General features: G+C 43.4%; 1 protein-coding gene across 7 annotated transcripts in view; it reads right to left on the bottom strand.

Moving 5' to 3' along the window:
• Positions 1 to 21,245, bottom strand: part of SLC16A7 (solute carrier family 16 member 7) — a 156,708-nt gene that overhangs the window by 49,898 nt on the left and 85,565 nt on the right. For 5 of the 7 annotated variants that reach the window (XM_053254289.1, XM_053254295.1, XM_053254290.1 and 2 more), the window contains one exon: positions 9,713 to 9,941. In XM_053254289.1, coding sequence (XP_053110264.1) covers positions 9,713 to 9,923 — 211 coding nt within the window. In that variant the 5' untranslated portion in view covers positions 9,924 to 9,941. Of the gene's footprint in view, positions 1 to 9,712; positions 9,942 to 10,897; positions 10,966 to 11,828; positions 11,846 to 21,245 lie in introns of those variants that run through there. The other 2 variants (XM_053254292.1, XM_053254294.1) reach the window with 2 other exon arrangements.

Here is a 21,245-nt window from a genome sequence, read left to right as displayed (position 1 = left end):
TACTGCTTGTAGGCAGGCATTTAAGGAATCAATACCATTAGATGATGATGATGATGATGATGATGATGATGATGATGATGATGATGATGATATGGAGAAATAGATTTGGATGTCATTGGCTTACTGATTGTACCCTGCACCAAATCCTGATGACCTCACCCAGTATTATCATGTAGATATTAAAAAGCATTGGTGACAGAATGGAGCCCTGAGGGACTCCATACAAAAATTCCTGTTTGTAAGAGCAGCTGTTACTAAGCGTCTCCATCTGGAATCTACCCAAGATATAGGAGCGTAACCATGCAAAGCAGTGCCTCCTATCCCCAACTCCCCTAGGTGATCCAGAAGGATACCATGGTTGATGGTATCCAAAGCCACCGAGAGATCTCAAAAAACAAGTAGAGTCACACTCTCTCTGTCAATTCCCCAGTAGAGGTCATCCATCAGGCTGACCAAGGCTGCCTTAACCTATAGCCTGCTCTATAGCCAGTTTGAAATGGTTCTAGATAATCCGTTTCCTCCAAAATCGCTTGGAGATGATTAGCCACCACTCTCTCAATCACCTTTGCCCAACCATGGGAGATTGGAGACTGGTTTATAACTATCCATCACCGAGGGATCCAAGGTAGGCTTCTTAAGAAGTGGTCTAACCATTGCCTCCTTCAAACAAGGATGCATTCTGCCCTCCTTCAATGAAGCATTAATGACGTCAATTAGGCCACCTCCAACAATTTCCCTTACAAGATGGAAGCAGCCATGTTGGGCAAGGATCCAAAGAACAAGTGGTAGGCTGCACCATACCAAGCAGTTTGTCCAAATCCTCAGGAGTCAGAGATGGAAATGGATCCTATCTAATACTGCAAGAGGGATTGCTGGACACACCCTTAATATATTTTGAGAAATGGTGGAGTCCAAGTCAGCCTGGATACAAGATATTTTATCTGCAAAGAACCAATTAAAAGCATTACAGCAGAATATAGTCACTGGGGGCAGATTTAAAACAGAAGGAACATGAATTAAAGTCTTCACAACCTGGAGTAACTCTGCTGAATGTTAACCCATGGACACAATGAGCACTGACCAGAATTGCTTCTTTGCAAGCCTTCAAATGGGCTCTTTGCTGTGTATTGTCAAATTTGAGCTGAAGTTTTCTCAAATTGCATTCCAATTTGTGTTTTGCTTAAATTGAATTACCTTGCTGTAACTCTTCTGTATACCATGGGGCCATCTGTGAAGAAGTTCGAAGAGGATACTTAGGAGCAATTGTGTCTACTGACCTGGTGAGCTCCTTGTTCCAGAACATCAACAGAATCACTGACAGAACCAACACTAAAACTCTCCAAGGCTTTTTGGAATCCTAGTGGATACAGCAGCCTTCTTGGGCAGATCATCCTAACAGGTCCACTACCCCTGCAGGGGTAAATTTTCACTGTTAAACCAACCTTGACCAGGTGTTAATATTGTAATTTGGATTATGTACAAAGCCAAGAGATGTATATATAGGTGATATATAAATATGCTAAATAAACAATCAATTTTGTGGTATTATTTAACACATACACACCCTGCACACACAAAAATTCCCTTAAAATGAAGATTTAAACAAAACAGATATTTCAATAATCGAAATCCATATTCTTTTTCCTGCATTACCAAGTTAGCAAGTCAAAGTATCAATAATAGCGTGCTGTCTTGGTAAATGAAGTCTGCATGGCATCTAATCATGCAGCAAAACAGGTTTTCTTCCTACTTGTCATTAGACCGATCAAGTGATAAGATAGGAGACGCTTTAGACTGGTTTTGGGTTTCATTTTTATACCATTCATCCTCTCTAATAAAACGCTTGGTGTCCGTCCGTGGACGGCCACCAAGCGTGTGTTCGTGCCTCCCTGCCCTGTTCTGCACCTGCGCGAAGCGCAGGCCCAGAACAGGGCAAGGGAGACACGACCGCCAGCACCCGGCGGACATCTTGGACGGCCACAAGCGGCCGCCCTGAAGAAGCCGGAGAAGCACCGGCAGGGGAAACTGGAAGGCAGAGGCGGCGGCGGCACCAAAACACCCGCGGGCGGCATTGCCTTACCGTGCCGCGGAGCTGCCAAGCGGCTGCGGCGGACGCAGAGAGACAGAGGCGGCAGCGGCTCCAGGACAGCTGCCGAGAGTGAAGAGGCGGCACATCAGAAAGATGGAAAACCAGGGCGAAATTGCCCTTAACCCGCCCACCCTCCCAGCTGCCCGAGTCCTCCTCTCCCAGCCCCATGGGCAAAATTGCTGCTGCGGTCGCCGACGACAAACACCCGCTCGCCCTCCCAACTGCCGAGTCCTCCATACCCCAGCCCGAGTCAGTCGGGCGATGAAAGTCCTTAGTTTGATAGGGAGAGAGGAGCTCGCAAACAGAGCTCCTCTCTGTGCAAAGGCTCTGCCCGAACTGGCGCTTTGGGCGCAAAGGACGCCTATTGCGTCCTTTGCGTCCAAAGCGCCAGTTCAGGAAGAGGCTTTGCAGAGAGAGGAGCTCTGCTTGCGAGCTCCTCTTCAAATTAAGGACTTTCATCGCCCAACTGACTCCGGCCGGGGATGAGGACACGGGGGTGAGGAGGACTCGGCAGTTGGGAGGGCGGGCGGGCGGCGGCGGTGGCCGCAGCGGCATTTACATGGGCCGATTTGGCCCTTAATCATGGGGGGGGTCGCCATTCTGGAGAGCCCAGAGCCATTCTGTGTCGCACACAAGCACCCCCCCCAAAAACAACGTCCCCCAGAGGGGGAAAAAACCACAGAGGGAAGGGAAAATTAGAACAGGGTGGAGGAAAACAAAGACAGAGAGAAAAAGAGAGAGAGACAGAGAGAGAGAGACAACAAGAAAAACAGACAGCAAAAGACAAAACAAGGAATGCGGGAGGGAGACAGAACAATAGAGAAAAGAAAAGAGATAAAGAAGGAAAAAGAGAGAAGAGAGAGATAGGAAAGAAAAGAACAAAATAAACAAAGAGGAAGGAAAAAGAAGAGAGGTAAAAGTGAAGAAAAAAGGTGGGGGGGAAAGATAGAAAAAGAGAAAAAGGAAAACACACACACACACAAACCCCCAACAAACATGCCCATAATAGAAAGAAGAGAGAAAAAGATAACGTAGAGAATAAAACATATTTTTTTTAAAAAGGAAAAGGAAAGCAAGAAAAGGAAGGAAAGAAAAGAAAGGAAGAGAGACAGGGACACACACACAAAAAAGGGCAAAAGATATGAAGAAAGCTTAAAGGGGGGAAAGACAGCTAGCGCCCGTTATTAAAACGGGCTTAAAAATACTAGTTAAGAATAATATCTAACTCAACATTAGTTGAGAATCTTTGTATCAACTTTGCTAGGGGAGTCATATGGCCCTACATAAGCATCCTTAGAAAGAAAGTCTTCCTTGTCTTAAAATATCCTTTTGGCAGCCGAGACAATGCATATTCAAAGGAAAGACAAAAGAAATATAATAATAAGATAAAAGTTAAGAAATATTTGAAATAATACTATATCCTGATATCTACAGCAAGATCTGATAAATAGATCAATAGATAGATTGCTTCTAGAAAAATAAATTTTGATGGTTTATAACATGTTCAAAAGCTTGCAGTTCACATAGGCTGAAGCGTTAGTTGCCATGGTGACTTAAATTCTGTTTCTTTCAAAATTGGAGAATTCTTCACAACCAAGAAATATAGTGAAGTCTCTCCAAGGGATACACGAACAGGCTGCTCTTACTCCAAAGATTCCTTGGGGTTTTCAAATGCACACAGAAATATCAAATTTGGCTGACATCTTCCCCTCTGGTGTTCTCACCTCACCCTTCCCCAAGGCAAAAAAGGTACTTCTAGGAAAGAGAAGAAAGTGGCGGTGGTAGCAGTCACTACCACCAGAGGGGAAATTTCTATGGGAGTATGTATCCCACTAGGGACCTGAGTTTCAAAGTTCTGATCCATGAAGGGAGAAGGTATTCTGTATGTCTATGGGAACACATGCCACTGTCTCCTTTCCTGCTCAGTAAAGCACTTTTCTTCAGGAAGAGGGAGGCAGTGGGTAGGTAGTTGGACCCCAACAGTACGTCTTTTCCCACTAGAGTTGCTGGGACTTTGAGTCCCAGTTCAGAGTCTATTGGAAAAGCTGTTCCACTGGGCCTGTGTTGGAGATTTTAATTGTGCAATTTCTGTTATTAGAAGCATATTGAAAAGGTAAGCTTATCAGTGTGGACCAGCAACTGATAGATTTGAATCCTTTTACTTATCTCACACTGGAATTCCCAGTAACTGATCACCACCACCTCTAGCTTCTGGGGGGCCTTGGGGCAGGGGAAAAGGAGAAACAGATGTATTTACAAGTGTGAGGCAAGCATTGCACAACCTATTTGTAGGGGGCTGTGATCAGGTCTGTGTTCATCCCAATTCTACCTATGAGGCATCCATTTCCTTTGGAAGCAAGGGCACTTATGTTTCTCAGTGCTCATATTGAAATGCTTGTGACATCCCTACTTTCTACACTGTTTATATGTATTTGTTTAGAATAGTTATATACTTCTTTTCAACAACAACAAAAAAGTTCTCAAAATGGTTTCCAGGAGAAAACCTATTGATTAGCCTGTATCCAGGGTACTTGACTCCCCGTTAGAACATAAAAACAGCCCTGCTGGATCAGGCCCAACGCCCATCCAGCCAGGAGTCACCCATTTTTGAAGCCTAGTTGCAGTAATGGGGAGGATTTAGGGTAAGGCTGGCCTCACTTAGAGCAACTGCTGGAAGGGTGGGCCTTTCCAAATAAGTAAAAAAGCCAGTGAAATTCAAAGCAGGAGGACCAATCCAGAGGATTGGGTGGGAACAACACACACAGTCACCTACTGGAGAAGAGAGAGCTTTGTTTTGTTGGTAAGTTCTGTCCCATAAGCGCCCTGAGGAAGCAGCTGGCTGAGAGCTGCTGACAAAATGGGAGGGCCACAGCCTGTGTGTAACAAGTTAGGACCATTTCAGTTAGACACATGAGGGAACTTATTTTCCTTTACTGTATTGCTTGGCATCTGAGTTGTCTGGTTTAATGAAAGCTCTCTCTCTCTTACAATCTGCTTTATGAAGAGACAGTTATCATTACTGCATACTGTTGTTTTTCTTTTAATCTAATACTAGCTGACCCCACACAGAGCATCTGTGCAGTTGTGCACTGAGCCTGTGGCATCCCCTGCAACGCTCTCACTCGCTCGCTCTCCCCACGGCAGCTCGCTCGCTCGCTCTCTCCCCCCACAGCTCTCTCCTCCCATAGCTCTCCCCATTGGGCGGGCCAGGCCATTCTGCCGCTGCCTCCCACCTCCTCCTCCCGGCTGGTAGGGCTTTGCCTGCTGTCTGCCCACCTCCTCGCCACCACCATTATTTCTCCCTGCCACTGCTTCCTCTTCCTGCCTGATGGGGCTTTGCCCACCGTCCACCCACCTCTTCTGGATGGAGGAGCTTCGCCTGCCAGCCCTCCACCTCTGCATCCTGACCACCGCCATTATTTCTCTCCGCTTCAATGCTGGAACTCTTGCACGGTCTAGAGCATCTGTGTGTTAGTACTTGATTGCTCCCATCACCTCAGAGATCTCCCCACCCTCACCTGAGCTGCACTCCTGCTCCTGCTCCTCCATCCGGTTGCTTCCATCCCCCTCACCCTTCTTGATTGTGGCTGCAGCATTGCTGCTGCCTATTGACCAAGCTGCAGCCCCCTATCCCCAGAGACCTCCCCACCCTCACCTTAGCCCCACTCCTGCTCCTCCCTCCAGGAGCAGCAGCAGTGGTTGAACGGGCCCTTCCTTGCTGCTGCTGCCACCATGGCCGCTCGTTCCCCTCAGGCCGTTGACAGGCCCGGGCCCATCCCTTGCCTGCCTGCCTGCCTCCCTCTGGCAATGGCCTCCGTAGCCCCAAACAGCAGCAGTGGTTGACTGGGCCCTTCCTTGCTGATAGTGCTGCCATGGCTGCTCATTCCCCTCAGGCTTCTGACAGGCTCGGGCCCATCCCTTGGCCTTCCTTCTCTCTCTCTTCCTCTCCATTCTTTTTCTCTCTTTCTCTCTCCTCCACTCACCCTTCTCCACTCTTTCTTCCCCCTCCTTTCATGTTTTTTTCCTCTCTCTCCCTTCCTCCCTAATAGGGATGTGCACGGAACCGCGGTCCAGCGGTCCGGCACTGCTGTGGGGGGCTCTTTAAGGGTGGGGGAGGGTATACTTACCCCCCAACCGCGTTTCCCCCGCCGGCACCTTCGTGTAGTAAAGCTTTTGGGGTGGCAGGATACCTCCCTGCTGCCCCTTCCCCCAGTCGTCGGCAAAAGGCTTCACAAAGCCTTTTGCGTGCGCGCACGTCGTGCACGTACATCACGTCTCTGCAACGCGCGTGCGCACATGACACAGAGACGTGCCGTGCACACGCGCAAAAGGCTTTGTGAAGCCTTTTGCCGATGACTGGGGGAAGAGGCGGCAGGGAGGTATCCTGCCACCCCAAAAGCTTTACTACACGAAGGTGCCGGCAGGGGAAATGTGGCGGGGGGGTAAGTACACCATCCCCCGCCCTTAAAGAGTCCCCCACAGCAGTGCCGGACCGCTGGACCGCCCTCAAGTCTGGACCGGTTCGGAGGCCTTCAAAATGGCCTCCGGACTGGTACGGGCTCATCCCTACTCCCTAACAGATCTTGTTCATCTTGTTTCCTCATCTAATTCACACAACGGCAGCCTCTTCTCCTGAAGGAGCTCTTTCCTCCCTCATGATCTGTCTTTTTGCAGACCCCTGCCTGCTCTCCTTTTATATATATAGATTCCTCTCCTCTACAATCGAGAACATCTTCCGACCAGTAACAGCTGCATTCCAACTGACCTTAACCATCATAGGCTCCTCCTCCCTATCTGCATATAGAATCCTCACTGTCCAATCACCATGGTGCCACAGGTGCCTCCTCCCTATCTGCATATGGAATCCCCACTGCCCAATCACCATAGTGCTTCTGCTCTACAGGCTCCTTTTCCCAATCTGCATATGGAATCCCCACTGCCCAATCAGGTGCTTCTGCTTGCAAACTCTGTCAGCCAATTGCCTCCTTTCTACCATGTCCCCACGCATGGTCCGTCTTGGAGAATTAATAATATAAAATCCTTGTTAGTGAAGTGTGCTACTTTTCATTTTGGGTCTGTCTTAGTCACACACCTTTGGAGGCCTAGGACTGTTCAGCCCTTCTAGGGAGGGTTTTGCCACTTTAATCTGCCTCAGGAATCTTATGTGGAAAGAGTGGTTGGTCCCACACTGAAATAAAGTGGATGGTAGCAGCCTACTTGAATCCCTTGCAGAAAGATTCAATCCAGTCAACTGCCCTGTCCTCCTCTGGCTCTGGTAGGAGTCATGACATGAGTCAATAAACTTCTAATGCATAAACAAAGCCCAAACATACCAATTGCTTTAACATATATAAAAGATGGAAACTCCAATTATCAAAGACCTGCATCAAAACAGAAGGTTGGATCTGTAGTGTGTTGGGGGTGAAATTTAATACCAAATTTGATTTATGCAATTTAACATGTCTTGTCTATGCTTTCTTGAAGGGGTGAGCACTGTGATTGACCTATTTGCTGGAATTAACCATGAATCCAAGCAACCATATGGATTTGCCAGATGGCCTGCTATAATTTAATGGCATTTATTCTAAGTATGAAGTAAGTGATAAACATAATTAACATTCCTTTAGCTCCTTACTGGATGTCTTTTATTAGTTCCATTTTTTTTTCATACATTGAAAGGTAAGTTAATACCTTGTTACTGAAACACAGATGCCTGCTAATTACCTCAGGAGGCTGGAAGCCTCCAAAGCAGAGATCCTCTGCCTAGACTCTCACTTACCCAACGACCCTGCTGCGAAGATTAATAGGCAGAGCGCTAAATCATAATGAGTGTGTCAGATCTCAAATGTTTTTCAGGTTCTCCTAATTAGCATTAAGAGATACAAAGTGTGCCCGCAACATTTTCAATATATCTGTTAGGCTTTGCTGTAAACAAGGTACACTATGTGCTTCCTGATTTATTTCAAGCTGCAGTACATCAAATGCTAGAAATCAAACAATCACATTGAGATAGAAAATACACAGGAATAACTCTCATACAAACATTACTTTAATTGCTGCCTATTTTATCCCCTGCCAGTGATTGTTTAAGGCTGTTGTTTCATAAGAAACTATGTTGTGCCTTCAAAGAATGTTTACCTTATGTAAGGTTACCTGCTGTTAGCATGTTAAAGCCATAGGACTACAACAAGAGATCAAGATAACTTTGCAGAGTTTAATTGTGCTGCACTGGCTTCTTTGACTATAACCCTATCCCAAAATTACTTGGTATTTATTTTAGATAGATAGGTTTAAAAAATTGGATTACTAACTGCAAGATAAAATGAAGTGTTCTAAAAGAATAATGATCTTCAAAATTGACATATGGCTTAACTTTTCCGATCTGTATAAACATCGGCATCACAGTTTGTTTTATAGGAATGGTTAAAGGACGAACAAAACGGCTCATCAGAATTCCAACACCCAATTAGAAATGTCTGGATATCAATGACAACTAAAAAAATACATTGACTTGAGTTGTTTGACGGGGGGGTACAAAATATTTCCACATATGTGTCACAAACAGGACTAAATAGTAAAGCAAACTTGTATATTTTACATCATAATCACCACACACCATTTTAACTGTAAAATACCAACTATTCAGTTACTTGTTGAATAAGTGTGACCTGACAGATTCAGTACACCTTTCTATCCTGTTTCATCTTCACTTGTGCTTTACTTCATTTTTTACCTTAGTATGCGATTTCAGAAGATTTTTTAGATTGTACCTAACTTATTTTATTATATAAGTTATAATCCAAGGTTACTTTACTATGCAGAAAAATTGTACCTTTGTTCTAAACCAAAATATCACCAAAATAACTATTTTGATAACCAAAATAGTTATCAGTTGCTGGTACAATTCAGGAGGAGTGGTATGGGGAGCAGTGTTCCCTCTAACAGGGATTCCCAGATGTTGTTGACTACAACTCCCTGCATTCTCTGCGGCAATAGCCTTTGCTTGGGGATTATGAGAGCGTGGTGTAGCGGTTAGAGTGCTGGACTAGGACCAGGGATACCCAAGTTCAAATCCCCATTCATCCATGAGACTTGCTGGGTGACTCTGGGCCAGTCACTTCACTCTCAGCCTAACCTACTTCACAGAGTTGTTGTGAGGAGAAACTTAAGTATGTAGTACACCGCTCAGGGCTCCTTGGAGGAAGAGGGGATATAATAATAATAATAATAAGAAGAAGAAGAAGAAGAAGGAGGAGGAGGTGCAATTCCAAAACAATTTCAAGAGCACCTCAACCCCATAGGGGCCACAGAAATCACCATCAGCCAATTACAAAAAGCAGCTTTACTGGGAATAGCCTATATTCTGCGACGATATCTATAATAATCAACAGTATTGATGATAAAATTCAGCCATCCCAGGTCCTTGGGAAGGACTCGATGTCTGGATAAAACAAACCAGTCAATCACACCTGTCTGACTGTGTAGCAATAATAATAATAATAATAATAATAATAATAATAATAATAATAAAATAAATATAGCAGGAATTACAAAATTGCAGAACACAAACATTGCTTAATATTTTAAGGCCACATAAAAGAAAAAAGTAAGTTCATCAGGTACCTCCTGCATACATGACAGCCAACATGATTGATGATATCCATGCTATCTGGCTATATGATGTATTGAAGATCTCCTGTATCTCCTTGAAGAACACTGTAATGGCTTTAGGGAATGCATAGGAAAATCCAATGGAGATAAAAGCTCCAAAGACTACGACCCAGCCCCATCCTCCATCAGGGGGCGCATACTGTGGTGTTGTTGCTGGTGGCATTTTTTAATCTCTGTAACCCTGTTGTGGGGAGAAATAAAAAAAATGAGATGGTACTTTAAATAGCTTCCTTTTCAGCACTCTGTCCATATATTAGTCAATTAAATTTAATAGCACAAAAGCGATTATAATACAAATGCTATAACGGATAGCAGATTCTCAAGTTATGCCATCATGCACTGGATGATGTAGTGTGATTACTCATGTACAAGAGCCAAGGTAGCCTTCAGGGAGTGGGAAAAGGCTTGGTAATAGTTACTAACAGAACCTCATTAGGTATACTGAAGCTTTTGCAGGTCAATGATCCAAGCCACTGCAGTTGTATTTAGCAATTAATCACAGATGGTAAAGTGACATTTTGGGTCTGTTAGTATCAATCTACCTAGCTTCACTGTCTCCAGTGAAGCATAGTTGATTTGCGCTGTGTGAGGATCTGGCCAAGTTTTAGTACTGCTGTTAAAACGCAAAATAATGTTTGATCTCACTCTTAGTGCTACTTCTTGGTTGTGTTTTATTTATAGAAAGGTTTCCCATTTTTTTCACAGAACAAGCTCAAAGTAATCAAACCAAAATAGAAACTTTTAATAGAATATTATTTTATTTATTTATTTTAAATATTTTTATACGGCCCAAAACCTATGTCTCTGGGTGGTATACAACTGGCGATATGATGTATTAAACAAACACATGAAATATATTTCGCTGCCAAAGAACATCCCCCCAAAAGTAGTAGCATTTCCAATTAAAAATAGTCTTCAATATGCAGGAATATCTCTACTTGTCAGTAGAAGTTTTGGACAATATCCAGACTAGTTAATCAGGACTAGACACCATGAGATATATTAATCATGACTAACTTGAGTCCCATCAATTTCTTTTTTCAAATTGTTTTTATTAGTTTTCTTTTAGAAAAATACAGAAAGAGCCATCTAAACTTCAATCATCAATTATGTAAATAAATTGAAAAACAAACTTACATTTTGTTTTAATTTCAATGGGACTTAGTCTGGATGTATCCACTGGACTCTTATGACATAGGACTACTCCCAAAACTAGCCTGAGTATCTCAGAAAAACCTACGGGAAGAATGAACATATTGCTTTGCTATGCTATGAAAAAAATGCATAGGCTATGCTGAGTTGCTTCTGGGTTACTGGATGAACATGTTCTCCCATAGATTTTATGACATTTTTGGAAATTGAATGACTTGGAACATTGTTGACAAATTAAGGTGGAAAGCTATTGTTTGTGTTAACACTGGAAAGAAATTGCACCCACTGTTCTCAAGTGCCTTTAAAAAAGTGTTGATCTCTACATACATGATACTGAGCAAAATTATTAGTTAGAAGTAGTAACAAAATGGGCAGAATCCATCAAAAGTTAATTGCAACTAAGGACGTGTGCTCACTTACTTGGGAGAATTCTCATTAAACCTGATGGAAATTACATGCAAGAAAATATGCATAGGTTAGAGATGTGCATGAATGGCTCATGTACGATCTGGCAGGTTAGGGAGTGGTTCCCTTAAGGAGCTGGTAAGAAGCTCCTTACCTACTCCTCCTTGGCATGCCATGTATGTGCCAATGCTGCAGGAACAGCACTACAGCCCCACATGGCTGGTTGGGGACCATGCACCATGCCCGGAAAAGCAGTGGGGTGGAGAGGAGAAGGTAACAAGCTCCTTACCAGCAGCTTAAGTGAACTGCTCCCTGCCCCATCTAACCAGCTCAAATGCCGGCACCCAAGCCAGTTTGGCGCTTTCCAGAGGAAGTGCCAAATCAGCTCATATACATCCCTAGCATAGGTTTGGAGTGGTGCGGTCTAATTGAAATCAATAGCATTGTTGATGGTCACAAGTAAGTCCCATCCTATTGTTCTCAATGAGAGAGGCAGCCGAACTGCACTTACTTCAAAGAGTGGATGATAAGCTGAAGTCAGATGGGTCTATATCTTAGTGTTTGAGCCTCTGTTTTCTTGCAGAAGCTCCCAGGTTCAATTCCTGGCATTTCCAGATAGAGCTGGGAAAGACTCCTGCTTGAAACCTTGGAGAGGTTCCAGTCCTCTGCCACTCAGTGTAGACCAGGAGTGCACAACTTCAGTCCTCCTGCAGATGTTGAACTAAAATTCCAGCATCCCTATTGGCCACTGTGGCTGGGAATGATGGGAGCTGAAGTCTAACAACAAGTGGAGGGCTGAAGTTGGATCGCTGGAGAAAATAGCTAGCTAGATAGACCAATAGTCTACTTGATATAATGCAACTTCCTAGGTTCTTATGTAAGTGAAAGAAAAGCAATCAGAAGAGAAAAAAATATATTTAACAAGTAACTGCTTCAGCTGTCAAGTAATCTATCTTATTAGGATACAGCTGTGGTTTTGTTGTTAACTAATCATGTCTGTTACATGTTGCTATGTCCCATGGATTGAAATGGGGCTTTCCTCTGTGTAGGTAGGCGGAATTGCTATCCTATTACAGATATGGGTGTTTCCTATTCTTATTGATACATTGCTACGTGCAAATATTAGCAGATAAGAGGAGAAAGACAGATATGGCTCAGATAGAGCAGTAAGTGTTTTAATAATTTTTAAAGAGTAAAAATTTAACAGCCAAAGATAAAAATTACCTTGGAGTTTTATGAAACACCAGAAGATTTCTGTTTATCAATATTTAGAATTTTGGGAGATTTACTATATGATTTTTAAATATATATTAGGAGTCATGTTAACATTTAAAATATTAATTGGGAGATTAACTATATCATTTTAATTTTGTAATTTTTCAGTATTATTGTTTAATCCTGGTTGTAGAAAGGTCTGTGGACCAAATACACACTATTAGAGTTGTAGGTAGCTGAAATTCTTCATTTAGACACACTGAACCTTAACTGTATTCAAATATAAGACTGTTAAACACAACATTCTTATGACATCCCCGTAGCAGCTCTGAGTTTACAGGAATGGCATCAGAGTCAAAATCTAGAGCATATCAGTGTTTGGAGCTCTGCCTTAGAAACAAGATTGTACTTCTCATCAATCTGCCAATGAGTCAGAGCTCACAGATGGGCAACTTCATGCTCCTACTTCAGCAAGCGCAGCCTGTAATTCGTGTAGAGTTTGACTAAAACATCCACTGGCAAATCAGCCTCAAGAGCTAGCAGGCTTTTTTAGTGTTTTGTTTTGCACATAACTGTAGTACTAAATTTACCTGGGACGTCCCCATCTTTTTTTTTGAAATCAACCGTTCAGGATGATTTCTAAAAATAATGGATATCAAGGTTAGAAATCAAGGACATCAATCAATGTATCCTTGCACTGCCTGCTTCTCATCTGACTATATTTCATGATGACATTGCTTTCTGTTGGGGCTGCACCATACACTTAAGTTATCCCCTGATAATGCAAACTATCTATCATGTTGTTAATCTCCTCCATGCTGCTAATAAATTATGATTACTGTATTACTCCTACTACTATTTCATGATTGCTAAGCAGCAAAAGTGTGCTGCACAAAATCCACATGGCTCTTGCCCAGCAGGCAACTCATAATAGAGATAGGCTTCTCAAACTATACTATATCCCTACACTAGCATCTGCTGTGGCTCTGTCCTTGTATTCTCAGCACAATTCAAGCTTGTTGCTTTGAATTATGAACCTTGAAACGTACTGTATATCTAGGAGACAGTCTTCTCCCCCAGGTTCCACATCCCATTTATGATGCACAAGATGACTCCACATGCCCAATTTATAAAGTCATCTGTGTGCCATATTTGAATAACCAACTAGGTTATATACAGACTGATTCACAGTTGTGGACTCTTATGCCCTGACATGACTGCCGTAGAATCTCTTTTTGGAAACAGGGTGAGACTTAAATGGAACTGGGCTGGTGTTTGTTGGCTAGGATTAAGATGTATGTACTTATTGTTTGTTTGTTGCATTTTTATACCACTTTTCTGCCTTGACTAAGGCATCCAAAGTGGTCTACAATATTAAAAATAAACAAGTAATGTAAAATCTACAAAGTAGTGCTGCCTCAGGCAGTTGGTCTTTTCATGAGCTGAGGACAAAAGCTCCCTGGACTTTCTTTCTTGCCTTCCTCTCGGGGCACACAGGTCTTTCAGTACCCTTGGGAAGCTGGGGGAGGGGTTGCCCCTACAGTCTTCACAGGCCAGTGCTAATCTCTATGAGAGCTGATGGGGTGCATTCCCCTGGCCTGGGTGTCTCCTTTCCTGCCCTCCTCTTAGGACACACTAATAATTTTAAGATATCATATGTTTAAACTGTTTTAATGCATACTTCTTTTAAATTACTGTAACTGATCTTGAGCTTTCAAGATTGGAATCTACATATTTAAATAGATAAGAAGTTTAATACTAGCCTTTGTAGTCCACTATATATACTGCACCTCTTGCTGATGCTATAAATATAATAGCAGCTATTTACCTACAGCTGCTCAAGTATCACTTGACAAAGGTCATTCAAAAGCTTACAAAATTTTAGCACCATGACAAAAAAAGGGGGTGGGATATCTCTGCAGACAAGAAAGTGGGTGGGTGGGATCAAACCAGTAAATGCATTTATGCCCCAGTCCCAGTGAAGTGAAGCCCTGCTTCATTTCAAAATTTATATCCATTCTTTGTACAGTAAGTGTCCTCTGGACAAGAACAGCAGTTCTGGCCATAAATCCCATGTTGCACTATGGCTAATAATAAGTGAAAGTCAATATACAGAAAAATTATTGTGGTGTTAATTTCAAATGCTGTACTCTTCAGCACGCTTGCATTGAACTGATTTTCCATCAAAATCAATGGCACCTAAGCCTAGTTGTCACAAAAATAAAACAAAAATAGTGTCTAGACTGTACAGGGTTGGTGCCAAGTTGCAGGAAACCCTGGGCAAAGGCATGCATTGATCATCTCACCAATAGTACCCTTGGCACCTGCCTCCTGAAGGCATACTCAGACACGTTCTGAGTCTACCCCACAATTACTGGATGACAGGGTGTCAGTGTTTTGAAATGCTGCTGGCTCCCTATCACCTAGAAGCCAAATTCACACGTAATGTAGAACTGTGGGTCCAATGGACCCGCGGTTACATTCCCCACCCCACCCCACCCTGCTCTTCTGTCCAGATTCAGACACAATGGAGCACAGGGAGTCTGCAGTCTGCAGAGAGGAGGAGGAACTGGCTGTGCAGGCTTCCTTCTTGTATGAAGGACAGCCCTCAAAACCAATCACAGCCAGAGAGAGGGATGATCTTCCTCCCTCAACTCTGGTTACAGGGAATGCAGCCTGCAGTTCTGCATTCAGACATAACGCATTCTGCATTCAGACATAACACAGGCCTCATTCAACCTATGTTGGGGCGGCAAAGCTCACTGCAACCCGAGGGTACAAATTGGAGTTTCAAAAAGCAAACCTCGGGTCACTCTCCTTGTGGAACCAGAGCTTCCTGCATTTGGATGTGCAGGTTTGGAAACCTCTGGCCCCTTAAACTCCAGTTCCACATTATGTGCTAATAGGCTCAGATAATACCCCACCGGCTAGATGAGATGGCTGGGCAGCAGTGATTCAGATTGCTTCACAGACACACAGTGTGTCTGTCCCATTGCTGAGTCAGCTATGAGGCAAATGGATGAGTGCATTGCACTATTGTTTTAAAAAAGAGATGGCGGCAGTACAGCCACCATGAAGCACACCAGAAGGTACTTTAGAGTGCTGCTGCTTCCACACAGGCTGTCAGTCAACTCAGGTACTGGGCAGGGCCTCAGCACATGTCCAAACCCCAACTGTCGCTGCCACCCACTTAGGCTGTGGGTGAGAGATCACATGATTGATGCTCCTGCAAAGCAAAACAAAAACAAAAGACCCCCTGCACATGGAAAACTAAATGCCAAGAAACGAATTCTAGGCTAGCCTCTTACTCTACAAGTTAGTGTTCTATGTATTTCCCCTCATAAGGGCATTTTACTGGGGGAGCCTTGACTCTAGTGAGAAGTGGTACAACTGTGACATATTTATCCCTTCAGCAAGAACCATGCCATACACACATGGATACTCATGGATAATAATAATAATAATAATAATAATAATAATAATAATAATAATAATATAAATAAATAAATAAATAAATAAAATCAATTTCTATACCGCCCTTCCAAAAATGGCTCAGGGCGGTTTACACAGAGAAATAACAAACGAATAAGATGGATACCTAGGTAAAGAGCCTCTGAATCATAAGGTTTCCCCTCTTCCCAGAGCAGACTTCCACATGGTGATACATTCAATAGTGTCACATTAGAGCTTTCTTTTCACTCACAGCTACCAAGAACATCATGTGGAGAGTCATCATGTGATGAATATTTCAAATGACAGACATCTGATAATTGCAAGTGTCATGAACGTAACACTGTGTGACCAGAGAGTCACAGAAGATAGCTTCGTGTCTTCATGTCCTTTTTCAGGTTTACAGAAGGGATTCGTGTTGCCACTAGTAAAAGTCATTTATAGGTATATCAAAAACACATCTTGCCTACTGGGAAACAGTAACAGAAATCAAAATACATGAGCCAGCAGATTTAAGGAGCATAACTACCAAATTCAAAATATATCACAATTTTGTTATTCTAACTGCTATTGGACTGGAAGAATCAGATCCCACAGAGAATATATGGAGCAGAAGAGTACATGACTCCTTTTTAAAGAAATTTGGAAAGCCGACCTATCAGCCCTGGCAGAGAAATTAGAATTGAAGCCAGGTCCTTCTCCCCTTCTTAACAGTTGAATAGTACAGTTTTTGCTTATTTGCATGGGGTCAACATGCACAGTCCCAGTTGTCAGATAAGGAAGAGGAAGTGTGCACACAGCACCCATTTTCATGTGCCATTCTCCATCCCGCTGGTAAAATGCATGCAGTTTCCAGCTTTGTTCCTAGTTTGAATCAGAGAAAAATCAATGAATTGGCCCCTAGCTGAATTGTTGTCAGTTGGGGTGGGGGAGTGTAACATAGAGACAGCTTGAAAATGAGCAAAATATGCACTAGCAATAGCAAAAGGCTTGGCCAACAAAGACAGGCAGCAATGAATACTATACCAAATACTTAAAAAGGATGAAAATTGAAGTAACAACGTCAGAGAAACAGCCACGACAAATAATTCATCTTGATATCATGCACTGTAGATTCTAGTCAATCATGATCAACCTGTTTAGATTGCTTGTCTGCAAATGCTTCATTAATATTCTCTGCCTGCCAACTGACAAAACCAACTCTCAATACAATAAATACTAGTCAAGAGAAGCTCTGAAATGCTCTCACTCCCACTTTTTACAAAAACTGTGCATCTACTGTGAGCTGAAACATGATATATATTTTTAGATAAACATTTCAAATTAATAACATAGTTACACAACAGATTCCTGCTCCATGGTATATAGTTAAAAAACTATATAGTAGTATATAGTCAAAAAAACCTGCTTCTCCTCCACTTTGCTTTAACTACCCCTAACTTTCCCCAGCTGTCCAATCGATGTCTCCTTCCTGAACCCTTCCCTGAGTTCACCTTCCATCACTAAAGAGGCCTTCACCGGCAATAGAGCCCCTGGTGGCGCAGTGGTAAAACTGCCGCCCTGTAACCAGAAGGTTACAAGTTCGATCCTGACCAGGGGCTCAAGGTTGACTCAGCCTTCCATCCTTCCGAGGTCAGTAAAATGAGTACCCAGAATGTTGGGGGCAATAATTGTAAACCGCTTAGAGAGCTCTGGCTATAAAGCGGTATATAAATGTAAGTGCTATTGCTATAATAGAGTGCAATGGCTAGCCCCCCCACTGATGTCAGAGTTACTGCCAAAACCTCTGAGGGGAGGTCTGGGCGGGTGAGGAGAGGAGATGGGGGTAGATTTTGTCAGCTTCCTGACATCCCCGGACAAACAACAGCCGTTTCGCCCTGCCTGCGCATTCCTGTCTCAGCCAAGGAGGTTTGTTTTTGCAGCCCCAGACCTTCTGAAGAATCAGCTTGTTTGCAGCCTGATTGCTGTCCTATTCTACTTGTGCCTTTTACCCAAGTACTTGACTTCCACCTGTCCCTGAGGACCAGAGATCTCTTGTGAGAGGGGAGATTTTCTGGAGCCCTGGGGAGCATAAATAGGAAGAAGGCACACTGGAGGCGAGCCAAGTTGGTGGGCCGCCTGCAGGCAATCGCCAAAGCCAGCTGCCAAAGGGGGCCAGCCATTGGTGCCGGGCCTTCGGTGTGGGACTGGGTCTGGGGTGAGGTTCTATTAAGGTGGGATTGGGGGTTTCGGTTAATGTTTGTTAGTCCTTTACTGGTTTGTGCCAGGCCTTTTGTTGTCATGTGTTTTGGTGGGGGGGGGGGTGTCCAGCAGCCCTGGGACAGCTATTACTGTTGTGGTGGGGAATAGAAGAATTGGCACTGGCAGAGCAGCTGCCATTACAGGGGAAGGGAAACCAGTAATTTAGTAACTATTTCCACTTCTGGCTGTACTGTCAGCTCTCTGGTCTCGGGGAGCAGTTCCAACTACCCACAGAACCTAGCTTTGCTCCTCTGCAATGCCTCGCTTTGCTATTCTGCAATGGTTCAGAATAAGACCGAAATTATCCATTACTTGATCATAGATGAGGGAACTGACCTGGCTTGTATAACTGAGACCTGGATGGGGGAAGCTAATTGCCCAGTTTGGACCCAGCTTCTCCCACCAGGTTACTGGTGGATTTGAAAAAGCCTTGGAGAGTTTAATGTTGGTGCTGTCAGTAATTCTGTCAATGCGCTGGTAGGAACCTGGAACAGAGAACACACCAGGGTGGTAGACATGATTGCTCCTAAGCATCCCTTCCAACCTGCTTTAAAAGTGGCCCTCTGGTATACAGAGGAGTTGTGGGGTCTGAAGCAGCAAGGTAGGTGACTAGAACACAAGTGGAGGAGAACTTGGCGCAAAATTGACAGGACACAGAATAGAGCCCATTTGAAGGTTTATGCAGAAGCAGTGTATGTGGCAAAAAACCAATTATGGTCTGCACACATTGTTTCTGCAGGTTCGCATACAGCAGATTTGTCCTGGGTTGTGAGGAGTTTGATTCAGGTTCCTTTCATTTCAAACCAGTCTCTGGAAACTACGTTCTGCTGTGATGCTTTTAATGGGTTCTTTGTGGACAAAATCTCTTGTATCCGGGCCTACTTTGACTCCACTGTTTTAAGGTGGTGTCCAGCAATCCATCTTGCGGTATTGGATTGGATCCGTTTCAATCTGTGATGCCTGAGGACGTGGACAAGTTGCTTCGTGCGATGTGGCCTACCATTAGTTCTCTGGATCCTTGCCCAACTTGGCTGCTTCTATCTAGCAGGGAGATTGTTGGAGTTGGCCTAGTTAATATCATCAACTTATCACTGAGGGAGGATAGGATGTCTCCTTGTTTGTAGGAGGCCATGATTAGACCACTTCTTAAGAAGCCTTCTCTAGATCCCTCAGTGATGGATAGTTATAGGTTGGTCCCCAATCTCCCATGGTTGGGCAAGGTGATTGAGATAGTGGTGGCTAGCCAGCTCCAGGCAATTTTGGATGAAACTGATTATTTAGACCCATTTCATACTTGTTTTAGAGCAGGCTATGGGGTTGAGATGGCCTTGGTTGGCCTGATGGATCTTTACCAAGGAATTGACAGGGGGAGTTTAACTCTGTTGGTTCTTTTGGATCTCTTGGTGGCATTCAATTACCATCAGCCATGGTATCCTTCTGGATCGCCTGGGGAAGTTGGGGATAGGAGGCACTGCTTTGCAGGGGTTCTGCTCCTATCTCTCAGGTAGATTTGAGATGGTAGAACTTGATGGTTGCTCTTTGAAATGGGAGCTATTATATGGAGTCCCTCAGAGCTCCATTCTGTCACCAATACTTTTTTATATCTACATGAAACCACAGGGTGAGGTCAGCAGATTTGGTGCTGGGTGTTATATGTATGCTGATGACACCTAAATCTATTTCTCCTTATCATCATCAATCATCATCACCATCAGGAAATGGCATTCATTCCCTAAATGCCTGCCTACGGGTAGTAATGGTTTGGATGAGGGATAACAAATTGAAGCTGAATCCAAGCAAGACGGAGGTGCTCGTTGTGGGGTATCAGAATTTGAGGGATACATTAGATTTTCCTGTCCTAGATGGGGTTATATTCTCCCAGAAGGAACAGGTACACAGCTTGGGAGTGCTCTTGGATCCAGGCCTCACCATGGTATCTCAGCAGGCAATGGCCAGAAGAGCTTTCTATCAACTTTGGCTGATTCGATAGGTGCATCCATTCCATGAAAAGAATGATCTCAAAACAGCGGTACATCAGCTGGTTATCTCCAGGCTCGACTATTGCAATGCACTCTACGTGGGGCTGCCTTTGTACGTAGTTTGGAAACTTCAGTTAATTCAAAATGCAGCATCCAGACTGGTCTCTGGAGTTACCTGGAGAGACTATATTATGCCTGTATTAAAACAGTTGCACTGGCTGCCTATATGTTTCTGGGCAAAATACAAAGTGCTGGTTATTACCTTTAAAGCCCTGAAAGACTTGGGTCCAGGCCACGTTAGAGAGCACCTTCTTCTGTATGATCCCCATCACACGTTGAGGTCATCTGGAGAGGTCCATCTCCAGTTACCACTAGTACGTCTGGTGGTGACTCAGAACTGGGCCTTCTCTGTAGCTGTTCCTGGCCTATGGAATGCAGCAGATATCCAGCAGATATCCGTAATTTAGGATCGCTGTTGGCCTTTAAGAGAGTTCTAAAAATGTACTTATTTGGCGTGGCCTTCCAATGTTTTAAAATTGTTTTTAAGTATTTTAATTGGTTTTAAATGGCTCTGAATTGTTTTTTAAAAAATTATATTGTTTTAAGCAGTGTGTTTTTAAATGGTGTTTGTTTTTATGTTTTTAAAATTTGTTGTGCACATCCCAGAGCTTTTGCATGGGGCGGTCTAGAAATGTAATAAATAAACAGATAAGTAAATAAAATATGTTAGTATTTGGGCTTCATTATTCCAAACAGTCATGCTCTGTGTAACTTCGTTAGCACTTGCTTCCTATACACTTTAATGAGGCAGGAAAACCTTAACTTTTGAACTGCTGCTCAAAACCTCGCAAAGCCAAAATAGCACTCCTTGACAAGCCTGTTGGAGTACATCAGTCATTTTCTCCCAAATATGCAATAAATTTGTGCTAAGTTGTTCTAAAGATTAAGAAAAAGGACCAAAGTTTCAATTTTCAGCACTTTTTAACCTGTTGTAGCTGTGACATTTTTTTAAAATATCATATCTCCTTGAAATTCAGCACATT

Source organism: Hemicordylus capensis, chromosome 5 (assembly GCF_027244095.1).
Source record: "Hemicordylus capensis ecotype Gifberg chromosome 5, rHemCap1.1.pri, whole genome shotgun sequence".
NCBI classification, from domain to species: domain Eukaryota; kingdom Metazoa; phylum Chordata; class Lepidosauria; order Squamata; family Cordylidae; genus Hemicordylus; species Hemicordylus capensis.
Note: the sequence above shows the minus strand (reverse complement) of the source record. Positions and strands in the feature narration are given on the sequence as shown.